Source organism: Gopherus flavomarginatus, chromosome 24 (assembly GCF_025201925.1).
Source record: "Gopherus flavomarginatus isolate rGopFla2 chromosome 24, rGopFla2.mat.asm, whole genome shotgun sequence".
In the NCBI taxonomy this organism is placed as follows: domain Eukaryota; kingdom Metazoa; phylum Chordata; order Testudines; family Testudinidae; genus Gopherus; species Gopherus flavomarginatus.
The window spans coordinates 11,497,849-11,521,896 of NC_066640.1; the positions used below are offsets into that span (position 1 = coordinate 11,497,849).

At 58.3% G+C, this 24,048-nt stretch overlaps 1 protein-coding gene across 1 annotated transcript; it reads left to right on the forward strand.

The window, feature by feature from the left end:
• Nucleotides 1-977: 977 nt before the first annotated feature.
• Nucleotides 978-23,453, forward strand: WDR18 (WD repeat domain 18). Its single transcript, XM_050933912.1, has 10 exons — nt 978-1,205; nt 3,037-3,147; nt 7,321-7,454; nt 9,529-9,670; nt 10,933-11,076; nt 11,537-11,601; nt 13,293-13,417; nt 18,275-18,441; nt 21,758-21,826; nt 22,193-23,453. The coding sequence occupies exons 1-10, from the start codon at nt 996-998 to the stop codon at nt 22,322-22,324; spliced, it is 1,299 nt and encodes a 432-aa protein (XP_050789869.1). The 5' UTR covers nt 978-995; the 3' UTR covers nt 22,325-23,453.
• Nucleotides 23,454-24,048: the final 595 nt, after the last annotated feature.

A 24,048-nucleotide genomic window follows, 5' to 3' on the forward strand; every position in this document is an offset into this window, starting at 1 on the left:
GGAATATTATTACACGGGGGAGGCCTTTCTCTTAATCGGCAAAAGAAACCTGATACACGCGAGTGTTGAAACCATTAGGGGAAATTCACTTCCCATCACTGCCACAACCGGCTGCTCTTCATTCCAGGTAAAGGTCACTTGCATCTTCATATGATTTAGCTACAGGGTCTGGCTGAGCGGGCGACCTTTGACCTGTGAAACAAGGCAATGAGCAGTAGCCAATAAATCCTGATGCCTGCAGGGAAAAAAAAGGGGGAGGAAGATTGATTGGCGGGTGGGGGTGGGGAGGAGGCGGATGGAACATTAGCCCCAATGCAGGCAGGAATTCACCAGATCAACTCAGGAGTCCTGGGCTCTCCCTTGTAACAGCAGTGAGTCAGTTACACCAGGAACCTGCAGGAATCCACCTCCATGCAGTCCCGGCCCAGCCTTCTCCTGAAATGCCCCCACCCCTTTTATCCAGCCCTGGAAGTTAAGTTTATCAACCCTGACTTGCTCGGCCCAGGGACACCCACCAAGCAAGTCGAATTGGGCAGGTGCAGCATCGACCCCTCTCCTCCCCTCCCCGAAGAAGGACACCCCTAGTGCTGGGCTGTGCTCCCAGCTGCCTGCAGCACTGGGGTGCGGCGCTCAGGAGGGGACAGCTCCCACCCCATGCTGCTCAGCACCCCAGTGGAGCATTATTTAGCCCTGACATGGAAAAAGGAGCAACCCCTTCCCAGCCTGCAGCTGCAGCCCCCGGCTGGAGCATTGAAATCAGGCTAACATCAAAAGAACGCCCCCTGCCGGGGGACCCATCACAGCTCGTGGGTCTCCCATCCTCAGCCGGGACCAGCTGCCTCCTGCTTAGCTTCAAGAGCACGTGGGCGGACGCAGCCCCCTGCGAAGGGAGGCGACTGAGCCGCGCTTCCTTTTGGTTGCCCGGCGCCTCGTTGTCAAGTGGTGGCCGCTCTTGGTCCGGCGGCGCTCTCGTTGGTGTGGGCGGACCGGAGAAGATGGCGGCGCCCATGGAGGTGGCGCTGGTGACGGACGCCGCCGGGCTGCTGAGCAATTGCTCGGTGTGGGAGCTGCACTCGGGCTCCGCGCTGCCCGGCTACCGGGGCGGCAACAGCGGGGCGCGGGGCCTGGCGCTGCTGGGCGGGGAGCACCTGCTGGGGGCGCAGCTGGGCAAGGGCTACATCAGCGTGTGGGAGCTGCAGAGAAAGGTGCCGAGCCCCGCCCCCTCTGCCCCCCCTGCCCCCCCGGGCCCCGCCCCCTCTGCCCCCCATCAGCCCCGGAGACCCGCCCCCGAGCCCCGCCCCCTCTGCCCCCCCAGGCCCCCGAGCCCCACCCCCTCTGCCCCCCATCAGCCCCCTGGGCCCCCCTCTGCCCCCCATCAGCCCCAGAGATCCACCCCCTCTGCCCCCGTGGGCCCCGCCCCCTCTGCCCCCCCGGGCCCCCGAGCCCTCTGCCCCCTATCAGCTCCCGAGCCCCGCCCCCTCTGCCCCCCCCCGGGCCCCCGAAACCTGCCCTCTCTGCCCCCCCGGGCCCCGCCCCATCAGCCCCCGCGGGCCCCCCTTATCAGCCCTTATGAGACCCGCCCCCGGGCCCCCATGAACCCCTGGAGCCCCTGCCCCTGATCAACTCCCCCCGGGCCCCCCTCAGCCCCCATCAACCTCTGGAGCCCCCGCCCCACGGGCCCCCCTCTGCCACCCGATCAGGCCCCGGGTCCCCATCACCCCAACCGAGACCTGCCCCCTGGACCCCCCTCTGCCCCCTGGACCCCCCTCTACCCCCTGATCAGCCCCCTCGGACTTGCCCCCGGGATCCCCCCCTCGGAGCCCCCGCCCCCGCTCAACTCTCTCACCTCCCCAGGAGCCCCCGCCCCCCTGGGAACCCCCACCCTCGATCAACTCCCTCAGCCCCTCCCGGCCTGCACCTCAGCCCCCCAGAGCCCTGAGATTCCCCCGGAGCCCCCACCCTTGATCAACTCCATCAGTCCCCCCTCTGGCTCCCGCCTCACCCCCCCTGGAGCCCCTGCCCCCGATCAACTCCCTCAGCCCCACCTCTCAACTCCCCGGAGCCCCGGGATCCCCCCAGAGCCCCCATCATCGATCAACTCCCTCGGCCCCCCCACTGGCCCCCATCTCGCCCCTCCAGAGCTCCTGCCTCCGACCAACTTCCTCAGCCCCCCCCACCTCGCCCCTCCGGAGCCGCGGCCCCTGATCAACTCCCTCAGCCCCCCCTCCGACCCCCACCTCACCCCCCCCCCCAGAGTCCCCACCCCCGATCAACTCCCTCAGCCCCTCCCGGCCTGCACCTCAGCCCCCCAGAGCCCTGAGATTCCCCCGGAGCCCCCACCCTTGATCAACTCCATCAGTCCCCCCTCTGGCTCCCGCCTCACCCCCCCTGGAGCCCCTGCCCCCGATCAACTCCCTCAGCCCCACCTCTCAACTCCCCGGAGCCCCGGGATCCCCCCAGAGCCCCCATCATCGATCAACTCCTTCGGCCCCCCCCACTGGCCCCCATCTCGCCCCTCCGGAGCTCCTGCCTCCGACCAACTTCCTCAGCCCCCCCCACCTCGCCCCTCCGGAGCCGCGGCCCCTGATCAACTCCCTCAGCCCCCCCTCCGACCCCCACCTCACCCCCCCCCAGAGCCCCCACCTCCGATCAACTCCCTCAGCCCCCAGGCCCTTTCCTTTTAACTGAATCTCTCTCCGCTTTGGTAGTTGAAACCAAACCAGTAAAATCCCCAGCAGTCTTGTTGCTGGTACAATTGTAACCACAGTGTGAAGAGAGCCTTTGTCTGTCCTTCATCTTCCTCCTTTGCTCCATCATCTTCCTTCTCTGCTCCTTTCTCACCCCTATCCTTCCTCTGTTTCATCTGCAAACTCCAGTGGTACAAGCAGAGAAACCAACCATGTATTAAGGACGCGCACTAAACATTGAGAGGCTCAGTGAAAATCATTTTCTGCGATCCAACCCTTCACCCCCCCTAGTGAATCTCTGCCCACTCCCTGAAGGCTAATGCCCACCCTGCATTCTTTGTACTCCTAGGACCAACTCCAGCAGAAGATCATCTGCCCTGGGCTGGTGACTTGCCTGACAGCTTCCCCTAATGGTCTCTACATCCTGGCAGGCATTGCTGAGAGCATCTATCTGTGGGAGGTAAGAAGTCTGAGGGCTGTTGAGTTAGAAATCAGACCACATATTGGTAAACAACCCCCCTTGAAAAGCTGCCACCATTACAGTGACGCAAGCTCATTCAATAGGCTATTGGAAAAAAATAAATATGTTTTCTATAATGAGCATGACTGCGCAGCTTCCGTCTTTCGTTTCCCATAGGGGCAAGGATTGTTGGTCGAGGACAGCACAGATCACGTTGGCACTTAATAAAGAGAGGACTTCTGGTTGGTACTTTGGTTATGTAGGTGATAGCTTCAGGGTGCTTCCTGTTCATGGACTAGACTTGTGTTGTAGGCAAAATGGACACAGCCTGAGCTCGTGAATGCTTTTCATCCAAAACGCTTTATTAATGAAACTCCACAGTGCTCCTGGGATCGAGGGGAGAGGATTACGCCCATTTGTGAGCTGAGACCTAAGACACTGAGTTGGGGGCTTGCTCAAGGTAATACCATGAATCAGTGATAGGGCCTTCAATACATGCCAGGAGTCCTAGCTCCTGCAGTAACCACTAGGCCACGCTCTGCCTCCAAAGGCCAAGGTATGCATTAGCTCAGGAAATGGTGAGTTGAAATATATGGTGCCATGGGTCTGATTCTTTGTTCTAGGCCTTCTGATCCATTCATGCCTTTTCCCTGGCAATTCACGGCCATGAAAAAAACAGATGTGCCATGTGTTACGGGCACAGAACTGTCTGCTAAGCTGGGACCCAGCTTGAAAGTTTCACTGAATATTTTTGAGACTTAACTGGGTTTAAAAAAAAATGCATTTAAGCTCCAAGGAGGCACAAGGACTCAGCAATCCTTGAGTGGGAGAAACTGAGGCATGTGTTTGTCATATGACCTGAGTTCCAGGGACAGCAGCTGATCCGAGTGCAGAGACTTGCGTGCGGTCCAGTTACTGAAAAGTCCCAACCCATTTGTCATCAGTAATGACACATTTTCTATGCTCTCTCACTGGCCGAGGACTTTCTAGGCCAGTTCCAAATAATTTAGGAATTCCTCATTCTTTGCTTGTGTGGAAACCCACATTTGTGCAGTTACAAGAAAGTGCCACACGGGGGCAGGGGCTGCCTTCCGGGCAGGGCATTTGCGTTATTGCACATGGCTGTGTGGAGCTGTCAGGCACACGTTGGGGAGTCGTAGCCAGCTGTGTGAGCAGATGCTTCTCCCCCCTACCGGTCTGCTCCAGCAGCCTGTTCTTCTATGTAAGGGGAGAAGGGGGCCCACCACGCTGCCCAGTGAGAGGGTGCTGGGTCTCGTCTCTGGTGAGCACTTTTTTCCCCACTTAATATTTGTATGGGAGGTTAGGGCTGGTGACAGGTGCTGGCTGGCTCTGATCATCCCCAGATCAGAGGGGAGAGGGGAACTTAATTTTCTGTGGCCCATTCCACCTTTGGGCTTAGAGCTGAGGCTACCCAAAGTGGCTGGTAGGAAGTGGTGGGTAGGGACACAGCTTAAAAGGAAATCTACAATCGTTTTGATCATCCTGACAATCTGTTGACAAGATAAGCTGGGCCAAGAGTCAGAACTCCTGGGGTTTTATTCCCTGCTCTGCCAATGACTTGCTGGATGACCTTGGCATAGCTGTTCCGTACCTCAGTTTCCCCATTGGCAAAACGAAGATCATACTGCTTGCCTATCTGTGTTAGGAGCTTTGAGATCTTAGAATTAAAAGTTCTTTTGGTCCTTAAGTGATGATGATTGCAGCATTTTTTAGTAGTATTTATGCAGGGCCCCAAAATGTGCTAAACGCTTCCTAGCGCAAATAAGAAAGACATGACTTGGTCCCAGCCCCAGAGCTAAACTGCAAAGTGTCTAACTTGTAAAGCTCTCAGTCCCAGGGAGCCTTGTTGTTTGAGGATTGTTTGATATTTATTTATCAGATTTTGCTTTTAAAATGTGCTCGTGATACAGTAAAAATAGTAATTCAATCCAAGTGCTGAGTCGGGACTGCTGGGCGCACAGGAACTCCGTGAAAGATGCTGTGAGCTGCTCTCTCTCTGGCTGTATCTACTCAATACTGCCCTTTCCAGCCAGTGCTCTCAAAACACTTTGCACGGACTAACTCCGCCTCACAAACCACTCCCCACCCCCAGTAGATAGGAAAGTGTTTTGTCCCGTTGCGTAGATGGAGAAACCGAGGCACAGGGAAGGGATTTTACTGAGGCCGCACAGAACCAGAGCTGGGACTGGAACCCAGGAGTCTCGTGCCGTAACAGCGAGTCCATCTAGTCTCCAGTTCATCATGGCTTGGCTTCTTTTTATGCACAAATCTGAAAGCAAATTGGAAACTGGATCTGTCTCTTCTGTGTGGCTCCCTCCCTGCCAGGCCCTCGGGGAACACCATTAGCAACCTTTTCTCCCAGAGCGTCCCAAAGAACTTGACGCTGATGTGCACCTAGCTTGGCTGAAATGCGGCCACCTCTTGGGTGGAACCAAGTCCAGCACAGCAGACAGCAGTGTAGGGGAGCGAAACATCTGCCAAGGATGCCAGGGGGGCAAGCTGCCATGACAAGTGGGCTCTCTAATGTGCTGGCGAAACAAACGGATCTTGGTTTGTAAGGATGCGTCAGAGAGACCAGAACACAACGGGCTGCGTGGTGCTCAGTTCACCTGCCTTGAAGGGCTGAGCAGGGCGTGGACCTTCCCGTCCCAGGCAGTATAGCGTTTCACCCCTGATGCTGGGCTATCTACGCCATCCCAGAGAGAGAGAGGCTAGCCCAGGGGTTAGGGCTCTAGTCTGGGTCTTGGGAGATCCAACTTCAGTTCCACCACAGGCTTCCTGCATGATCTTGGGCAAGTCCCTTCTCTTTTCTGTGCCTCGGTTTCCCATCTGTAAAACGGGGTAACAGCAGCACTGCCCTGCTGCACTCTCAGCACAGGAAAGATTGTGAGGCAGGTAAGTACCTAGATAGATGGATCCTTCCCAGCCCTCTCGATTTGAGCCCTCTATCATCCAGAGCAGGGCCAGTTCCTCGCCTCGTGCCAACCAGCGAAAGCTGAACAATTCAGCCCTGAAGCTGAACAAAACCTCTGAGGCCCAGTTTCTTTGGAGTCCTGTTTCCGCCGAGCCCCAGCCAGGGCCTTTCACCTGGACTTAATGAGAGCGAGGGAGTGAAGCGAATATTTCAGCCCAGCAGCTGTTCTCTTTATGTCCCCGGAAAGGTGTTTGTCCGGCATCCCTGGGTAGGCTCGCGGCTCCTCCAGCCTTACAGGTATTTAGCTGTGCCCAGATGAGTTCAGAGAGAATCTGAGCAGGGGGAATTCCTTCCCAATATCCCCTGCCACCCCACGGGACAGGGAACCAGAGTCGGGGTGCAATTTATTCTTTGGGGAACCTAACCCAGAGGGACAATAATGGTAACTCTGAGAAGCACCCTTGCCCCCATCACCTACTGTCTTATGTGCAATAGTCTAATAATCTTGATCAGAAAACACCTCTTTCAGTAGCACTGGTATTTAGATCTCAGGAAAATGAACGTGTGTCTTTGTAGAGGCGTGGCTGTTCTTGGTGGGAACATCCTAGGGCCTCAAATCTCCAACTTCATTGGCAAGAAACCAGGGAGAAAAGCTAGTCGTGGTGGAGCTTGGGAGAATCCTTTGTTAGTTTCTCTTTCTTTGTCTTTTGATCTGCAGCAAAAGAGGCATCCATGTTGATCTACTAACTGACATTAGGTTCCAGAGTCTAGTCCAGCTGAGTTTAACAAGGGACAGTTCTCTAAACTTGTTTCAAGCCGTCTGCAGACACAAGCAGACGTTGCTGCGTCAGTGTACGCTCAGGCGCGTTTCGAAGGGTCTCTTCGTGGCCCTGGGGGCGAACAGCTCTTTCGAAGTGACAGGTTAGTTTGGGGAGTGCGGGCGGGCCTCCCGACATGAAGTACCAGCTCATCGAGCTGCCATGGTCCTGTTCAAGCCCGCAGATGAACGAAGCAAGGTCAGCCACACGCACATGCTGTTTAGTTCTTTCGTTTACCTGTTGCATCCTGCCTGTGTGCTCCCTGGGGCAGGGACTGGCCTCTTTGCTGCTTTCAGCGGGGTCTTGGTGGGATTTTTTAGATGCTGCTCCAAGGCCAGTAAGGAATGAGAGCTGGAAGCCGGGCTTCCGGGGCTGGGAAGACACGGGGCTTTCCAGTGTTCATTTTCTTTTGTTTTCCAGGTCTCCAGTGGGAACCTCCTCGCCATCCTGAATCGACACTACCAAGACCTCACATGCCTCTGCTTTACTGACGACAGCAGTCACTTTCTCTCGGGGGGCAAGGACTGCCTGGTCCTGGTGTGGAACCTTTACAGGTAGCATCACATTGCAGTGGGTGTTGGGGCTCCATCTACCGGTGCTGGGGAGCAGTGGACGTTTGGGTTTCTCCCACCCGGGGGTGCTGTCTAGCCCAGTGCAGGAGCGGTGGCTGTGGGGAGCCTCCTGCTGTTGTCTGGCTGCGAAGCAGGAGCGGGGCCAGGTGCTGTTCACTCTCTCCCCGGTGAGGGATTGCACTTGATTGTTCCACCAGGGATGTTCTGTCCTTTAAAGCCAATGTATAGAAACCCAGGAGAAGCAGGCAGGAAAACGCCCACGCAGATAAATGGGTTGGATCCACCTCTCTGGCAAAGTGTATTTCCTGCACACGAGGAAACTGTTTGTGTCAAAGGCTCCTTCCCAAGGAGCACACTCCATGTAACCAAACACATGTGGGAACCCCGTGTGTGTGTTTGAGTTGGTGTCACGTGGACTAGGAGTCAGACCTCCAGAGTTCTCTCCTAGCTCTGAGTGGGGAATGCTGTCTAGTAACGAGGGGGAGGGAGGACTGGGAGGCAGGATGCCTGGGTTCTATTCCTAGTTCTGAGGGGAGCATTCCCTAGTGGCTAGATCAGGGGTCTGTGGACACAGGAGTCCTGGTTATAGCCCCAGTTCTCCGAGGGAAGCATGTTCTAGTTAGCTACAGCAGGAGAGTAGGGGCCAGGGTTCCTTGGTTCGCTTTCCAGCTCCAGGAGGGAAGTGGGGGCACCTGGGTTTTGTTCTGAGCTCCAGGAGAGGAGTGTGGTCTAGCGGTAACAGCAGGCGGGCTGGGGTGACAGGGTTGTAGTCGTCTATTCTCAGCTGTGCCACTGACCTGCCAGGAACCTTGGGTAAGTCCCTTCACCCCTCTGGTGTCGTGCTTGTCCCAGTCTGCTGAGTGGAGCCACATGCCAGGTCCGCCCAAGGGAGGGCTGATGTTAAGTCCATGTTTGTAAAGTGCTTTGAGATCCTCTGATGAAGGCAGTAGAGAAGGGCAAAGGATTCTTATGGCTAATGGACAAAACGGTTCATGTACTGCAGGGAGCCATCCTACCCTGGCTAGAAAGGGGGTGAAGTCCACCAGAGCGTATAGACGTCTCTCTGCTCTGTGTCAGGGATGCCTGCTTTGCTGTGGGCTGGCACGTCCCCTCCTACTGTGGGCTGGGTCCCACCTGCCCCATCACAGAGGCGAAGGGGTGTGGCATGCGGTCTGAGCTAGCGCTTGGCAGCTGTGAGTCTCCCTGGGCAGGGATGTCAGTAACTAAGTTGTAACCATGTGCACCAGTCTGACCCTGTGCGGCCGCTGGACATGCAGCACCTGTGCCCGAATCGCCTTTTCCTTGGTGCAGACGCCGAGGAGGGGAGGGGTGGGATTGGATGGGGGGAGTAGCAGTCGCTGGTCGCAGCATGGCTTCTGCTGCGCCGAGACCAGGCTGTCATCCCTGAGCGTCCTAACCAACCCCATCCTGGGCATGTGGCAAAATGAGCCTGGCTCCTGCTGCGGCTGCTTTTGGGAGGCAGACGAGCCTAGAACACCCTGGGCACCTGAGTCCGTCCAGGGGGACAGGAAGGAGCTATGCCAGGCTGCACCAGCAGGTGCCAGCCCTGCCGTTGTCTCGGGGGTGGGGGCTTTTGCCCGTTGATGGCTCCACGAAGTGGCACAAGCGGGATGAGACACGGCTGAGACAGTGGTAAGCTCTGATCCTGGTCTCCTTGCTGGGGTCGAACAGCATCTCCATGATGCTGAGCTCGCTCTTGCGGAGAGTCGTTCCCTTCCCCGGTTCCCACGAGCATCCCCGTAGGGCCTCTCAGCCAAGGGGGAACTGGCCTGGCTCCTTTGGAAACTGTCATTGGCTTAATGGGCTGGAGGGGGCGCTACTCCTTCGCCCCAGTGCAAAGTGAGCCCTCATCCCAGGCCCCTCTGCAGCCTGGCTTCCCAGGTGTTGGCAGCTAGGCCTTCGCTCTCCCCCTGGCTGCACTGCTGCTCCCTGGAACTTGCATCCCCACCGCAGCCCTTGCTCCCTCGCATGGCAGCTGCACTGTCCCTGCTGCATTAACCCCCACACACACGCACTCTGTTCTTCCCCATGGCAGCACCCTGCAGGTGGAGCACTCCCAGATCCCGGAGCCCCGCCACGTGTGGTCTCGACACAGCCTGCCCATTACAGACCTGTGCTGCGGCTTCGGAGGCCCCCTGGCACGAGCGGCCACCGCCTCCCTCGACCAGACGGTGAAGGTAAGGGCTGGATCTGGCAGCTCCGGAGTCCCAGCCTGTTGTTTCTGCGCTGCTGGCTGGATGAACAGGCACCATGGAGGGCATACGCGGCTCCCAAAGGGTTAAGCTCTAGCCTCTCTCCGGCTGAGCCGCCGGGTGCTGTTTGCAGTCAGTTCAGGTCCTTGGCGCGCTCTCCGGTGACTCAGACCTGCCAGTCCTAATGGGGTTTCTCCTCCAAACGTTAGCAGCTATTCTGTCACCTCAAACCGATGTCACCATGTGCTTTGCAGCTTCCCCACTCTTCAGGGAGGTGCCTGGTTAGAGTCCTCTGAGTCGTACCCAGCTGGCAATCCCTCCATCCGGCAGGAGCACCGAGCCATGCAGGCTGCAGTATGGGGACATTAAAATATTCCAGGGGGTCCCTAGGAGGGGAAACTTCCAGGGGATATGATCCCCGTTTTACAGGCCGGGAGGCAGAGAGATTAAGGGGCTTGTCCAGCCATGCAGTGAGGCCATGATGCAGCTGGGACACCCAGCCTTGTGATCTGACCACTAAGCAATGCTCCCCCTCTTGGACTGTGAGCTCCGGGGAGAATGAAAAGCATCCGGGAATGAGGAGACAGCTGTAGAGCATAGATAAAAGGCAGGAGCCTGGACTGATCAGGCAGCTTTATTGGAAGTGGATGAAGGGAGGAGGATGGAGGGAATGCAGGAGGCTGGGTAACCCTCCTGTGTTGAGCAGCGTTGATTCTCATCTGTATCCTGGAGGCAGTGTCGTCTAGTGAGGAGAACAGGGCTGGTCAGGACTCCTTGCTTTGACCTTGGGCTGGTGAGTCTGTGCCTCAGTTTCCCCATCTGTAGCCGGGGTGATGCTGCTCGTTCCCAGGCAGGTTAGTGAGTGCTGGTGAAGTGCTGCGAGCCTCCCTGCTGGAAGGTGCTAAGGAAGGGCAACGTGTTCTAATAATGCTATCCCTAAAGAATTAATTCATCCTTTTGTCCCCCTTTCTCCCTGCTGGAAGGTGCTAAGGAAGGGCTACATGTTCTAATAATGCTATCCCTAAACAATTAATTCATCCTTTTGTCCCCCTTTCTCCCTGCTGGAAGGTGCTAAGGAAGGGCGACGTGTTCTAATAATGCTATCCCTAAACAATTAATTCATCCTTTTGTCCCCCTTTCTCCCTGCTGGAAGGTGCTAAGGAAGGGCGACATGTTCTAATAATGCTATCCCTAAACAATTAATTCATCCTTTTGTCCCCCTTTCTCCCTGCCCCCCCTCCCCCCAGCTCTGGGAAATCTCCTCTGGAGAGCTCCTGCTCTCTGTCCTCTTTGATGTGGGCATCATGGCGGTGACCCTTGACCTCTCCGAGTATCACATGTTCTGTGGCGGCATGGACGGCTCCATCTTTCAGGTCGACCTCTGTGCCTGGGTGAGTGATCTGGGAGGGGCCCACTGGGCGGCGGGTGTCCTGCCGGGTATGTGTCCCAGTGCGGGTGTCCGTCTGCTGGACCCCCTCCCTGCTGCAGAAGAGAGCACGCCCCTTCACCTCTGCTTCCCGGGCTCGGACTCTGCCAGCCCTGCGAGGGGGTGAACTCTGATTCAGGGGACAATGGAGTGAAGGCTGCTCTGTCTCCCCTGCTCGGCTGCCTGTCCCAGGCGGTAACCCCCAGGCGATGCTGTGCCGTGTTGGGGTGGTTGCCGTCCCGACACGGAATTGCAACAACGCGAGGCTGCTTTGGTGTCAGGCCTGGGAGGGGCTCACAGCCAGCTCTGTGTCTGTCCTGCTCTCTCCTTGAGCAGAGCTCCAGGGAGAGGCTTGCAGTTCTGCAGAGGAAAAGGCGCCAAGTTGATTCTCCTCTTAATTTTCTCTCCTTCCTTGGCTCTTGCAGCCTGTTCAAAGAGACCGAGCCTTCCACTCGGAGCGGGAGAACGGGAAGATCTTCAAGGGACACAGGTGAGGCGTGGCTCTTACTGCTGCTCTGTCTCTAATAGCACCCGCTCCCAGCACCAGGTCACTCCAGTGATGTTACGCTGCCACCTCCTCTTCCCTCAATGGCTCGTAGGAGCCGGAAGCAGCAGCTCTGCAAGGTCCACGCACCGAGCTGAATTCCAGATGAGCAATAACCCAGGGAAGGGTGGTTGTACTGCAGCCATTCGCCCCCACTGCTCATGGGAGCAGGAGAGTCTAGTCGTGCAGAGAGAGAGGACTGCAAGTCAGGGCACCGGGTTCTGTGCCCAGTTCTGCAAGGGAGTGTGATTCAGTGGCTAGCACAGAGGACCTCGAGCGAGGGCCTCCTGGATTTTATTCCCAGTTCTGGGAGGCGTGTGGCCTAGTGTTTAGACAGCAGAGGGGAACAGGCATTCTGGACTCCTGGGCTGGGAGGGGAGTGTTTCTCAGTGGTTAGAGCGGGGCTTGGGGAGGAGTTGGGCTGTGTGGGTTCTATTCCCACAAGCAGAGAGGTACGGCACGTGCCGTGCCAGCCATAAGCACCAACTTCCCCTCTTTCCCGTGAGTGTTTGACCCCCTCTCTGCTCCTGGACCCTCCCCCATTCCACCCCTTCCCTGAGGCCCCGCCTCCATTCCAGTCCTTTCCCTCAAAGTCCCCACCCCAACTCCGTCCCCTCCCTGCCAATATTCCAACTGCTTCCCCAAATCCCAACTCCAGCCCTGCCTCTTCCCCGCCTCCTCCCCAAGCATGCCATGTCCCCGCTCCTCCCAGAGCGTGCTAATGCTGCCAAACAGCTGTTCAGTGGCAGCCGAGTGGGAAACGCTGGGAGGTAGGTGGAGGAGCAGGGACGCGGCGCACTCGGGAGGAGGGAGCGGGGAGCTTGGCTGCTGGTGGGTGCAGAGCACCCACCAGCTTTTCCCCATGGGTGCTCCAGCCCCGAAGCACCCACGGAGTCACTGCCTATGGTGCCAGCTCCATGATTTTTGTTGTTAAACCAAGTCCCTGCACAGTTGTGATCTGAAGAGCCAGGCAGGTCCAAGGTACCTGGCCTGTTGGGACTGGCACCACCACTGAACCCCTCTGATGGGGGAGAAGAGACCGGGAGCAGCTGGGGAAGAAGAGGAGGTGGAGCACGGAGGGACTAGGCAGGGCATGTCAGGGAATGAAGGTGGAGCCTCAGCAACCCCAGGGTCTGCAGTGAATGATGGGTGTGCATTGGGGTGTACGGCAGAGGGGTGCCTGTCAGTGCTCCTCCCCTCCTGAGTCAGCAGCTGACTAGTGACCTCCCCTTTCTTTCCATGCCTGTGTCCCAGCAAGGCCTTGGAGTCTCAGGGACCACCCCCCCCACCCATGCATGCCCTGCGGTGACCCCAGGGAGGAAAGCAGGATGCTGGTCTGTCTGGCCCGCTCCTTGCATTAGCCAGAGCGCGGAACTAGGAGGCATCTTGACGTGCTTCCAACCCCAAGACAGAGGAGCTTGAATCCTGCTGTGCAGCTGTTGGCTGTAAGGCCAGCCCACCTACGGGGAGTGGAGGTGGCCAGCCAGTGGGGTGCCCTGTGTGTCTCCCTCCTAACCTCCAGGCCAGTCCGCGCATCCCCACTGTGTCTCCGTAACCCACTGGCCACAGCCACGAGCATGGGGCAGCGCAGCCACTCAGGCCCTCGTGGTCTCTCACCGCTGTCCCTCTGTCCACAGGAACCAGGTGACATGTCTGTCCGTCTCCACGGACGGCAGCCTGCTGCTCTCCGGCTCGCATGACGAAACAGTCCGGCTGTGGGACATCCAGAGCAAGCAGTGCCTGCGGACAGTGAATCACAAAGGTGAGCGGGACTCTGCGCACCCCTCCCTCTCTGCCATGCGACCCTGCAGAGCATAGCAAACTGAATCAGGAGCAAATGATTTGCGCCGGTTTTCCCTGTGTGAGACAGTCTGAGATGAGCCCTCAGCCTGCTGCTGTGAGGCTAGAGGTGGCTTAACCCCCTTGCTCCCCCGGCGAGTTTACAGCTGGAGAGAGGCACCCATGGCTGCGCTGCAGGAATCAGATAGGGGAGGGAAGGGGTAATGTTTTCCAAGCTCCACCCACAAGGGATGCCACTCGCAGCTGCTTTTGCAGATGTTGAGAACATGCAGATTCGCGGGCTCCTTGGGCCGGGCTGCGGATGCACCTGGGGGCTCCGTGGTGAGGCTTTCATGCCCTACTGGAGCAGCAGGTGGGTTGCTGCATGGCAAGGCTTTGACTGGGTTCTTACTGTCTGTCTGCTCCAGCATCAGCCAAGTGCCTGGGAGGATGCTAATTCCCAGGGGTTTTGTACTGGGACATGGCTAGAGAAGGCAGCATCTCCCCTCCCTCTGCCTTCTTGTGGGAGTGTGGGTGTCTGAGTCCCAAGGCCTTGCTCCACATTGCCATCGTCTCCTACTGCTTGTCTCCATGCTCTCAGGGGAGGCAGCGACGTGAGGGGATGGGCAGGAGGGTGACCCAGGCCCAACAGATTCACTTCACTTAGCAACCTCAGCACAGCATGACACACCGGAGCCTCTGCCAGCCCAGGCTGTTTAGATGGGCTTGTTGCTAGCAGGCTGGTGGGGGGCGGGAAATCACCATTCACACCTATGCACACAAGGATTCCCCTCCTAGCTAGCCGGCCCCCATCACCTGTAACCCTGCTTGATAATACAGCCCCAGGTCAGTCGTTGAAACCATGTGGGCCGCTGAAGCACCACTGATGGTGAATGACAGCAGGGCTTTGATTTCCTGCTTCATCCGGATCCCATGCAGGACGCGAAGTCAGATTGTTCCCCTGGTCCCAGCTAGACCGGGGTGGGTAGACTGTGTGCGAGAGAGTTAATTGTCATGTGCCTCGAACACTGTGGAAGTGCAGCCTGCTACGGTCCCACGGCTTGAAGAGGCAGCTGCTGCTGCTCCTTTTAAGCAGCGTCTCCCATGCCCGGGGCAGCTGGGCCTAGCGAGAGGGGCTCGGAGATACCAGGTGTAGCCTGCTCGCCCCTGTTGCAGCTCCCACCCCTGAGGGCACCGGGAATGATGGGCTGAGGCTGGCAGGAACCAGGCTGGCCTCTGCTATTCCTAGCCCCACCCCCAGTGGCTCCCCTTTCCAGTGTTCCCATGCACCCACCTGGTCAAAGAGGCTTCAGCCTGGATAAAGGGGAGACCCAGCTGATGAGCATTTAATGCAGGGAGCGCTGCCGCCCCACCTGGGCTCTCTCCTCGTATATCTTCCCAGGAGACGGCCCGAGCGAGCTTGCCGTGCCACGGAAAGGCCAGGATTCACTGCTGCGCGTCCCGGAGCTGTGGGACTTTCCAGTGGTCTCTCCCTCCTCTTCCCTGATCACTGCCATCCCTCAGCCTGGAGGGCACCAGGAGCCAGCTCCATCCCATAAACCGGTGCTCTGCCCCTGTGGTCCCGCAGCCTGCCCGTGAGGGGTAGAGACGAGCATGGGCCTGGCTGACGTTCTGGTGACCTACAGGCTAGAGCAGCCAGGAGAATGATGCTCTCCGTGCAGAGGGCAGGAGAGAGCTGCCCTCAGGCCTGGATGGAGAGTGAAGTACAAGAGACAAATGCCAGAGGAGGCCAGAAATAGATCCAAAGAGTCAGAGGGCGGTGTGATGCTGCGGCTCCCAGCTGGAGATGACCAGGGGTGTTGTGCCAATAGCTTACATGGGGCAAAGGGGCCTTTCCTGCAAGGTTTGCTCGTTTGTGGCAGGCTGGGAGGGGAGCCTGTCAGCGCGGCTGGACGGATGGACTCTGAGGAGCTGGTGCTAGCTGCTGTTGAGTGATGAGCTGTGACTCCAGGCGGGGATACCCAGCAGGGCTCTCCGGTCACTGAGCCCTCTGCCTTAGCATTCGCTCAACACACATGCAGGTGGGGGAACGGGGGGAGCAGCGTCGAATCTGGAGAAACATCCCTGAGCGACCTTCATCCTGACAGGCCCGGGAGGGGGGGAATTTGGGCTCTGCCCAGGACGAGAGCAGAGGAGTTTCCAATGGAGAAAGCGGCAGCGTGATGGAGTGGGGAGGGTGGCAGACTAGGAGCCGGGTCTCCTGAGTTCTGTTCCCAGTGCGACCACTGACTCCCTTTGCAACTCTGGACAAGTCACGTCCCCGCCCAGTGCCTCAGTTTCCCCTTCTGTAAAATGGAGCGAATGGTGCTGCTCCATCTTTGTGAAGCACTCTGAGATCTGACGAGGGGACAGCCGTGGGGCTAAAGCACCGAGCTGGGGCTCTGGAGACTCTGACCTGGGTTAGGGGCTCTGGGTATTAGCACGTCGGAGGGAGTGTCCTAGTAAGTCATCTTGTTTGTGGTTACTCGACTGAGTCCCTGTGGCCGCGTTGCCCGGCAGCCGCTCGCTGGCCAATAGCTGATACGTCCATTACAAAACGCTTCTGGGAAGGAGTCACCTACTCCTTCCATGCGGCTGCCAGGCCCTGCAGCAGTCTGGCACACTGGCAGGGAACAGGGACTGGGCTCAGCGCCGGAGCTTCGGGATCATTTATGGCGGCTCTGGAGACGTGTGGTCTCTCTGCACTCTTTGCTAATTGCCTTCCTGAGAAGGTGCCTGACCTGTTGGGGACCCTGGGGCTAATCTAATGGATGCTCTCAAAGTTTGTCAGCTTGGGGCTAGGGGAGCAACATTTTGAAAAAAGGATCATGGTGGCAGTGGGTGGTTTTGGAGAGCAGCCCTTGGCTGGGGGAGGCCTGCTTCTGAGCTGGAGAGGCAAGGCCTTTACCTGTCCTGCTGTGTCTACCACAGCGCTGCTGGGTACACTGTCTCCCCCGCTTCCCCGCGTGGGGTGCCTAGGGCCAGTCCTGCCCGGGGGCACACACCAAGCTTGTTTTTAATTGGCTACTGCTGTGCTGTTCTGGCCACGCCCCTGACCCCCCTCTCCCCACCCCTCTGGATGAGCGGCGTTTGGATGCTGCAGCTGCTCACACCTGCTACTCCAGAACGTATGGGAGCCCTCTGAGCTGGGGAGGCAGAATTTGCGTTTGTTGGGCGGGGGTGGGGAGTGTTGGGGCAGGAGGACTAATGGAAACCAGTTGCCCATGTGGGTAAAAGCAGTAATTAAAGTGCTCGTTAACCCCGCCAGATGGGTGGGTGACAGATCGTGCCTGCGAGGCGCAGGCCGGTGATTGATGGCTCGCTCTGCAGAGGACAGCCAGCCCGCTGCGCTCTGCTGCGCCCAGGCAGCCTCCTCCCAGCTGCACACCCTGCTCCAGCGCCCGGGGGGGAGAGGCGATGGGCTGCTCTTTCCAAGGGGAGCCACTCCCCGTCTGCAAGGGATCTTGCACCTGCAAGGCCTGGCACTCCAGGGGGAGTAAGGCGGGGGGGAAGGATATTCTCCCCCCCGATTTTTGGGGTCCCCAAGTTACTTGCAGAAAGGCTAAAGTGTGTCCAGGCTTTGTTCTTTGTCTACATTGTTCATCACAGCAAAGTACTGACGCTAGTCTGGGTGTTACTTCTTTAACTTCTCCAATCCAAGCTTTTCCAGGGGCCTAGCGAGGCCCTGACTCCTGACAGGTTGCTTGGTTTTTAAATAGCGACCACTAGGGGCCCCAAAAGACACACTCCGCAGCGCGCACGCACGCACGCACGCACACACACACACACACACACACCCGGAATGGGACCCTAGATCCGGCACCGCTGGCAGGAAGGCTTGGGATGGGTGGAAGGAAAGTGCGCCCTGAGCCTTGGCTCCTGCGGCCCCACGTGGATTGGGGCGGGGTAGGCGCTGGTCACTTCTGGAGTGGGACCCCAATTTCCCAGGGAAGAGGCTGGCAGGGCTGAGCTGTCTGCAGCAGCCGAGGGAAGCAAATCAGGGCTCTGCTTGTGGGGAGGGATGGGACTTCCCTCCACGTCCTGGGGGGTTTTGGAAGCTCATCTAGTTCGTTTGTGAAACTACCGTGGATGTTCAGGGGTCCTGCATGGGGGGTGGTGGAAGGTGTGCGAGGGGGGCAGGGTTGCTAGCCAACCTTCCCCCTCCCCCAGCCTGTTCTCTTCTCCCCTCAAGTGTCAGCATTGCAACTTCTGTAACCCCATAACCTCCAGCTGCTGAGGCCTGGGTGCCTCTCCCTGGCGCAAGCTCCAGTTCCAGACAGAGGCCACCCCCTGCTTTCTTCTCCAGTTTTGGGGGGGCACAAGCCCCCCCATCCCTGTCACACCATCAACTCTCTCCCCAAAGCAGGAGAGTCCCCAAGCACTTCCAGCCTCCTTTCAGTGAGCCAAACCCCTCAGCAACTGGAGTGCTTCCCTGGGCTTTGTGAAAGGCTGGGGCCGCTCTGTCCCCCTGTGGGGCCGTCCAGCACCCCCACACACACACTATCTAATTTCCCAAAGCAGCCCAGCCTCAGACTCTGCCCAACGCGTTGCCTCAATCAGGCCCCCCCGAGTCCTGCGTCTGGCGCCTTTGAGTCACTAAGGTCGCTCCCCAGGCTTGATCAGCTTGTAGTTGGGGGTTGTTTTTACGGCTTGGAACCCAGGAATCCCGACTCTCAGTCCCCCGGCTGCTCTAAGCACAAAGCTACACTCCCTGCCAGAGCCAGGAAGGGATCCCAGGAGTCCTGGCTGCCACACGGCCCTTCCTTTCATGTCCTGGGCTGCCCCGGCGACCCTTGAGCATCTGCACTGTGTAAACCTGATCCTTTTTCTTCGTCCCCAGGCCCGGTGACAAACGCCTTCATCACACTGGCCCCAGCCAACATGTTTAACCCAGACAGCAAGCCCAGCGTGCCTCTGCCCAAATTCAGCAAACACCTGCACGGGACCGAGAGCAGCGAGGATCAAGGAGCCGAGGGGGTGACGCTGCGCCTCGGCCTCCACCAGCAGGTAGGAGCAAACGATGCCGGCGTCTGAGCTGGGCCTGGGGGGCGCGGGTGATGGATATTGATCCTTCCAACCAGAGCAGAAGCAGGGGGCTGGTCCCTGCTGATCTGATGCTGAGGAGGTGGGCAGAGAGACCTGATGGACACCCATTTTACAGAATACCATACTCCTGTGTAGTGTATGGGAACGGCTTGAAACCCCAGCCTCACAACCAGCACCTCTGCGACTGGCCAGTCCGTAAATCGGGCTGATCTAGAGGTTAGAGCAAGGGAGACTGGGAGTTAGGCCTCCAGGCTTGTGTTCCTGGCTCTGGGAGGGGAGTGAGTTTCTAGTGGTTAGAGCAGTGGCACGGGGACAGGACTCTTGGGTTCTATCCCCAGAGGTGTAGGGGCGTCTCTGCTGAGGACATTGCTCTGGCAGCCTGTCTCCGGAACAAGCCCCGGAGCTCCCATCCACCTGCCCTGCGAGATATCCCCTTTCTCATGTAGAATGAAGCAGCCCAGCAGCTCCGCCCCACCCCTCCTCCTCTGCAGACCTTGGCTGAAGGTTCTTTGCTGTCCCCAGGTGTCCTAACGAATTGCTGGCTTTGAAGGGGTTTCTAACTAACTGATTGTGACTGAGAAGCTGGAGCTCCTCCCCTCGAGGGGAATTAAAAAACAGTTTCATTGCTCTTGCACCCGCAGAAAGGGCTTAATTAGCACTATGCCCTCTGACGAAGGAGAGAGGGGTGTTTGAAGGGCATTAGTGCAAGTGGAAAAGGGATCTAGGAACGAGCCGGGGCTGCGCTGTCCTGCAGAGGGCTAGGGAGCCTCAATCCTCCACTCAGGCTGGACAGTTTGTGTCGCCTGCTCCCTGCGATGCTTTATCCTTCTGCTATAACGGTTCAGGTTCTGTGAAACCATGGGCCGTCGGGGCTTAGCAGCACATGCTGTGATTGCACCGGGCAATAGCAGGTTTTCAGGAGGGAAGAGAAGAAAAGGTGCCCGACTTCTGCAGTGCCAGTGTCGGTCCCCTTCCCCCTGGTCACACCTCTGCACAGTAGTGTCACCAAAGGCGGTCGAGATCCTTGCTCCCCAGTTTGTTACAGTCGCCGGCTGGAGCCACAGCACTGTGTGGAATCTGCCACCACGGTGATTTCGTCTGTTCCCCAAAGCTCATCATGCAAGGGAGGGTGAGCAGCTAGCAAGGGTGAAAAATCGAGACAGGGTGGGGAGTAATAGGCGCCTGTATAAGATAAAGCCCCAAATCTTGAGGCTGTTCTGTAAAATTGGGACATCTGGTCACCCCAAAGCAGAGTTGTGTCAGGTCGGTAACTGTATGAGCGATGCCAGGTGCTGCAGGACAGGGTGGTGATGGGTTGGCTTCCCTCTGTCAGCACTGGCCTCGGTGCCCCAGCACATTAGGGGGCACGGGGCTGCTGGGAGCAGGGTGGAGGTGGCGTCCCTCGGAGTCTGTGCTGACCTCAGTGCCTCAGCCTAGCACTGGGGGGCGCCGTGCTGCTGGGAGCTGTGTGGGTGACCCGGTCAGAGGTGCTCTCCCTTTGAAATCAGCGCTGCCCCTCTGCCCTAGCAGAGTGCAAGGAGGTGCTGTGATGCGGGGGGTCAGTAGGGGACGCTGTTACCACTGGTCACTGCCAGCCCTATGCGCCAGCACGGGGCTGTCTGCAGCGACTGATGTAAACCGAGGCCCTGAGGGCCAGTGCACTTCTGCACACAGTTTAAAGCCGCAAGGGACCATCTGCTCCTCTAGTCTGAGCTCCTGCATAGCACAGACCTGTCAGTTTCACCCAAACACTCCTACGCCGAGTGTGGGGACTTCAGTTAAACTAAAGCACATGCATTCCCAGGAGCCCTAAACGGTAACGTCCAAGGGCAGGGAGTAGGCGAGACCAAGGTGGCCCGCGGCTCCTGTCCTGGTAAGGAACTGATTTGGTGAAACATCCAGAGGATGCAGCAGGCCCTACATTCCCATGGTCACTTTCTACAAGAGTCTGAGCGTCCTTCTCTCCGCCCTGGCCATGCCTACGTGCAGCTAAATTAATGCCGCCTCCCTACGACTCCCCTTGCAGTGCCCGCTGGGACAATAATCTTTCCTTCCTGCCTTGCGCTGTCACGCTGCGCCTGGTCATGCTTCAGCAACGGGGGATTGGTGCCCGGCTGGGGGCCGCACACAGTGCTGCAGGGATGTGTATTAGTAACAGCCGGGCTCATTATGTGCCCCCTTCGCTCCCCTGTCCCGCCTCTGCTCGTTCCTCTCTCCCCAGCAGCGTACCCCAGCCCCTGTGTGTGTTCGTTTGGGCAGGGGGGAGCAATTCGAGCCCTGCTGGGCTGGAGACCTCCATCTCGCCGGCAGCTCTTCTCTGTCCCTTCTGCAGCCCTGCACACCCGCAGAGATCAAGGCCAGGTGCTGGCAGTGCCGCGTCCCCTGCAGCTCTGCTCGGCAAAGGCAACTTGCGCCCGGTTGTAATTGCCCTCCGCAGTCCTTCCCTCGCTCCTCTCCCAGCCTGCAGCTGCACCACGGCCCTGTGCCCGCGTGGAGACCGGGGACCTGAGGCATGCAGCCTGCCTTTCAGAGCCTGGGGGGGCCTGGCACCCAGGGAAGTCAGCTGAGCACCTTTGCAAACCAGGCTGCTCGTGACTAGCCCAAGGTCACACAGCAAGTCAGTGGCAGAGCTGGGAAATCCCTTGCTCTAACCATTAGGCCATTGCATACCCCTCCTCCCTCCCCCCCCCATGTCTCCCAGCTCCACTGCATCACTGGGGTTTGTGGTTGCAAACTCCAGCTCAGCTCTCTGACCTTTAACCACCTCCCTAGTCGTTCTGCGGGGGAAGAGCAGTTCTCGTGCTGGACAGGAAAGTGGTGTGTAAAACCTGACCTCTGGCCTCTCCCTGACCTGCGAGCAGCAGCGTAGCCAGGCTGCAGAGCAGAATCTGGAAGGAGTTGGGAGCCACAGGTCCTCAGGGAATAGAAGGGGGGACTGGGAACTGGAGCACCCTCCTGCTTCTCATCTCGGGGATGTACCAAGGGGAATGCGCCAGGGCAGGGGCGGTGGGTGGGGAGAAGGGGGAGTGGGTATTGTTCAGCCGACGGCGGAGTGAGGAGGAGAGATCTCGTCTGTAGCACCAGCGTCTCCTTTTGGAAATGAGAATCGTGGCTGCAGCCCGTGTGCGCAAGGTCCCAGATGAGCCCATCCGGCTCAGCCAGGTGCCTGCGGCGCTGGGACAGTCTCTGGGCACTGCAGGGTCCCGCAGTGGGTTTTGGGGATGGTAAGACAATGGGCTCATGGCCTCACTGACCCCTCCGATGTGTTTCCTTGCAGGTGGTTGGGGAGAGCTACTTGGAAAAGGCTGACCGGCTGTACTCGCAGATGTGCTTGACCAGGGAAAAGGTGAGTCCCACACACACCCCTGGGGGCCCCAGCAGGGCTCGGCGAGGGTTGGCAGTGGAGGGTGGTCTGAAAGGGGGGGCACTTCCTTCCGGGCACACAGGGTCCCCTGGAAGCAGGGTGCTCCCTAAGGCTTCCAGGAAGGTCTGTTAAACGCGCTCCCCAAAATTTGGGAACCCTCCCAGCACAGGGTTAGGGGGTGACTCAAGCTGAGAGGCTTCAGGGCAGGGAACCTGGAATGAGGGAGTAGAAAAGAAGAGGTTTGGGGGGTTACTGTCATCTTGGGGAGACCCTGGTTACTTTGTCCCCTTCGGGCCAGGGGAGTCGAGCCCCCTCCTCCAAGCCCCCTCTGCTACCCTCTCCTTGCAGAACCTGATGGGAGACCAGGAGCAGCTGAAGATCCAAGTGACAGAGCTGGAGGATGAAGTCAGCACGCTCAGGAAGATCAATAAGAACCTCTTTGACTTCTCTGCCCGCATCATCACTAAGTCAGCCAAATGAGCGCTCGTCCCGAGCCCTCGCGCGCCCCCGCCCAGCCCTGCAGAGCTCTCGGCGAGGAGGCGGCTACCCCCGGGCACCGATGCCCATGGACGCGTGAGCCCTGCAGTCCACATGGCCACGCAACCTCCCGTGGAAATCCGCAGCACACGCCAAGCAACCGGGCATCCACACGCAGACTCAGCCACCCAACAGCCAGGCACATGTAGGCAGGACACTGCATGTGCCGTCAGACACGCTTTGTACACGCAGTCCTCCATGACCGTTTTCACACGCAGCTGTCTGCATGCGTTGGTGTACGCAGGGGAAGTGCGGTGGGATCTCCACAGCATTCTGGACTGAGGGCACCGGGCGTGCGGGAGACCAGACTGGTGCGAATGGAGATGCTCAAGGGAACTGTTACCAGGTTGGGGGCAGAGGGGTGGCAGATACAGGGGGACACTCCGCTCCTCTTCCCCGGTCTCCCCTTTTCCTTACTCTGCCATGGTGCACGGACAGAGCAACAGGTGCTGCTTTTGTCTCCTAACACCCTGGAGTGGGGGAGGCGATTTTGTCTCTCTCTCTCTCTCCTCCTCCCCGAGTGGAGATGCTGCTGCTTGGCCCTGAATCCTCTGCACTAAACTGGCTGGCTGGGGGGCAGGCTTGGAATTCCTCATCGGTGCCAAATCTGGGCCTGACAGTCACAGGGCCTGAGCCAGCAGCACACTGATGCCTGCTGTAAGCCCCAGTCCTCTCTCTCCGCCCCCGCCTGTTCAGCTGGCTTGTTTAGTGCGCAGGAGGGAGGGAAGTAGCTTTCTGTCCAAGTGTGGGGGGGTTTATGGGGCAGGGTGCGGGGGTTACAGCCCTGCTCCCATGTTGGTGGGGTATTTCAGGGCATGAGATTAACCCTTGGTGGGAGGTGCATTGGGTGCTACATGGATTACACATACAGTCTCCTATGTTGGAGCCGCTGAGTCAGACTAGGCCCCAGCCTGGGAGGTTGCTCTTTTTCATCATCATTCTGGATCCAGTTCCTTTATTCTCAGACTGTTTTCTTGGGAATTTGCCTTTGGATTCTGTCTCCTTTCGTATCGTGTTGTGGCGTTTGGTTTAATTGGGAGGGGGAGTTACATAAAAATTGTTTTTATAGTGATACGTGCTTGGGTTCTTCACGTCTTTCTGTAGCGTTGTCTAGCCAGGGATCTCAAAGCACCCTGGGAATTGGTTAAGCATCATAACAACCCACTCCCCAGTGGAATAGGTGTGTGGTAGTATCCCTGTTTCACAGATGGGGGAAACTGAGGCACAGAAGCAGGGAAGTGACTTGCCCACGATCACTCAAGAAGTGTGTGTCTTGGATTCCTTGTCCGCTCCCTCCCAGAGCTTGGTCTAGAACCCAGAAGCCCTGACTCCAGTCCCTTGCACTACCCAGTAGACCACGCTCCCTTAATGACAGAGCGATGGCTTGTCGCATTTGCTGCCGGTCCTCTGACCAGCTCAGGGGCTCAGCTCCCCTCTGAGGCAAACCAGCTTCACTTGGGCCTAGTTAACTCACTGAGAAACGGACAGGCAGCTAGTTAGGCAGGGAAGCACCTGGGCTTGGTACAAGGCAGCGACTCCCAGTGTGAGGAGGAAAAATGAGGTCCCGGGGGAGAGAAGCAGACCCCAGAGCAGTGAAAGAGAGAGCTCCCCCAGAGCCGGCTTCTCAGGAGGAAGCTGATGAGGGGGACTCGAAAGGACACCTAGGA

What these genes read in the sequence shown, in the direction of transcription:
- WDR18 (XM_050933912.1), top strand. Translation starts at nt 996, where the DNA reads ATGGCGGCGCCCATGGAGGTGGCGCTGGTGACGGACGCCGCCGGGCTG. An exon ending in AGAGCATCTATCTGTGGGAG is followed by an intron (nt 3,148 to 7,320) that starts GTAAGAAGTCTG and finishes TTTGTTTTCCAG; the next exon opens with GTCTCCAGTGGGAACCTCCT. An exon ending in CCCTCGACCAGACGGTGAAG is followed by an intron (nt 9,671 to 10,932) that starts GTAAGGGCTGGA and finishes CCCTCCCCCCAG; the next exon opens with CTCTGGGAAATCTCCTCTGG.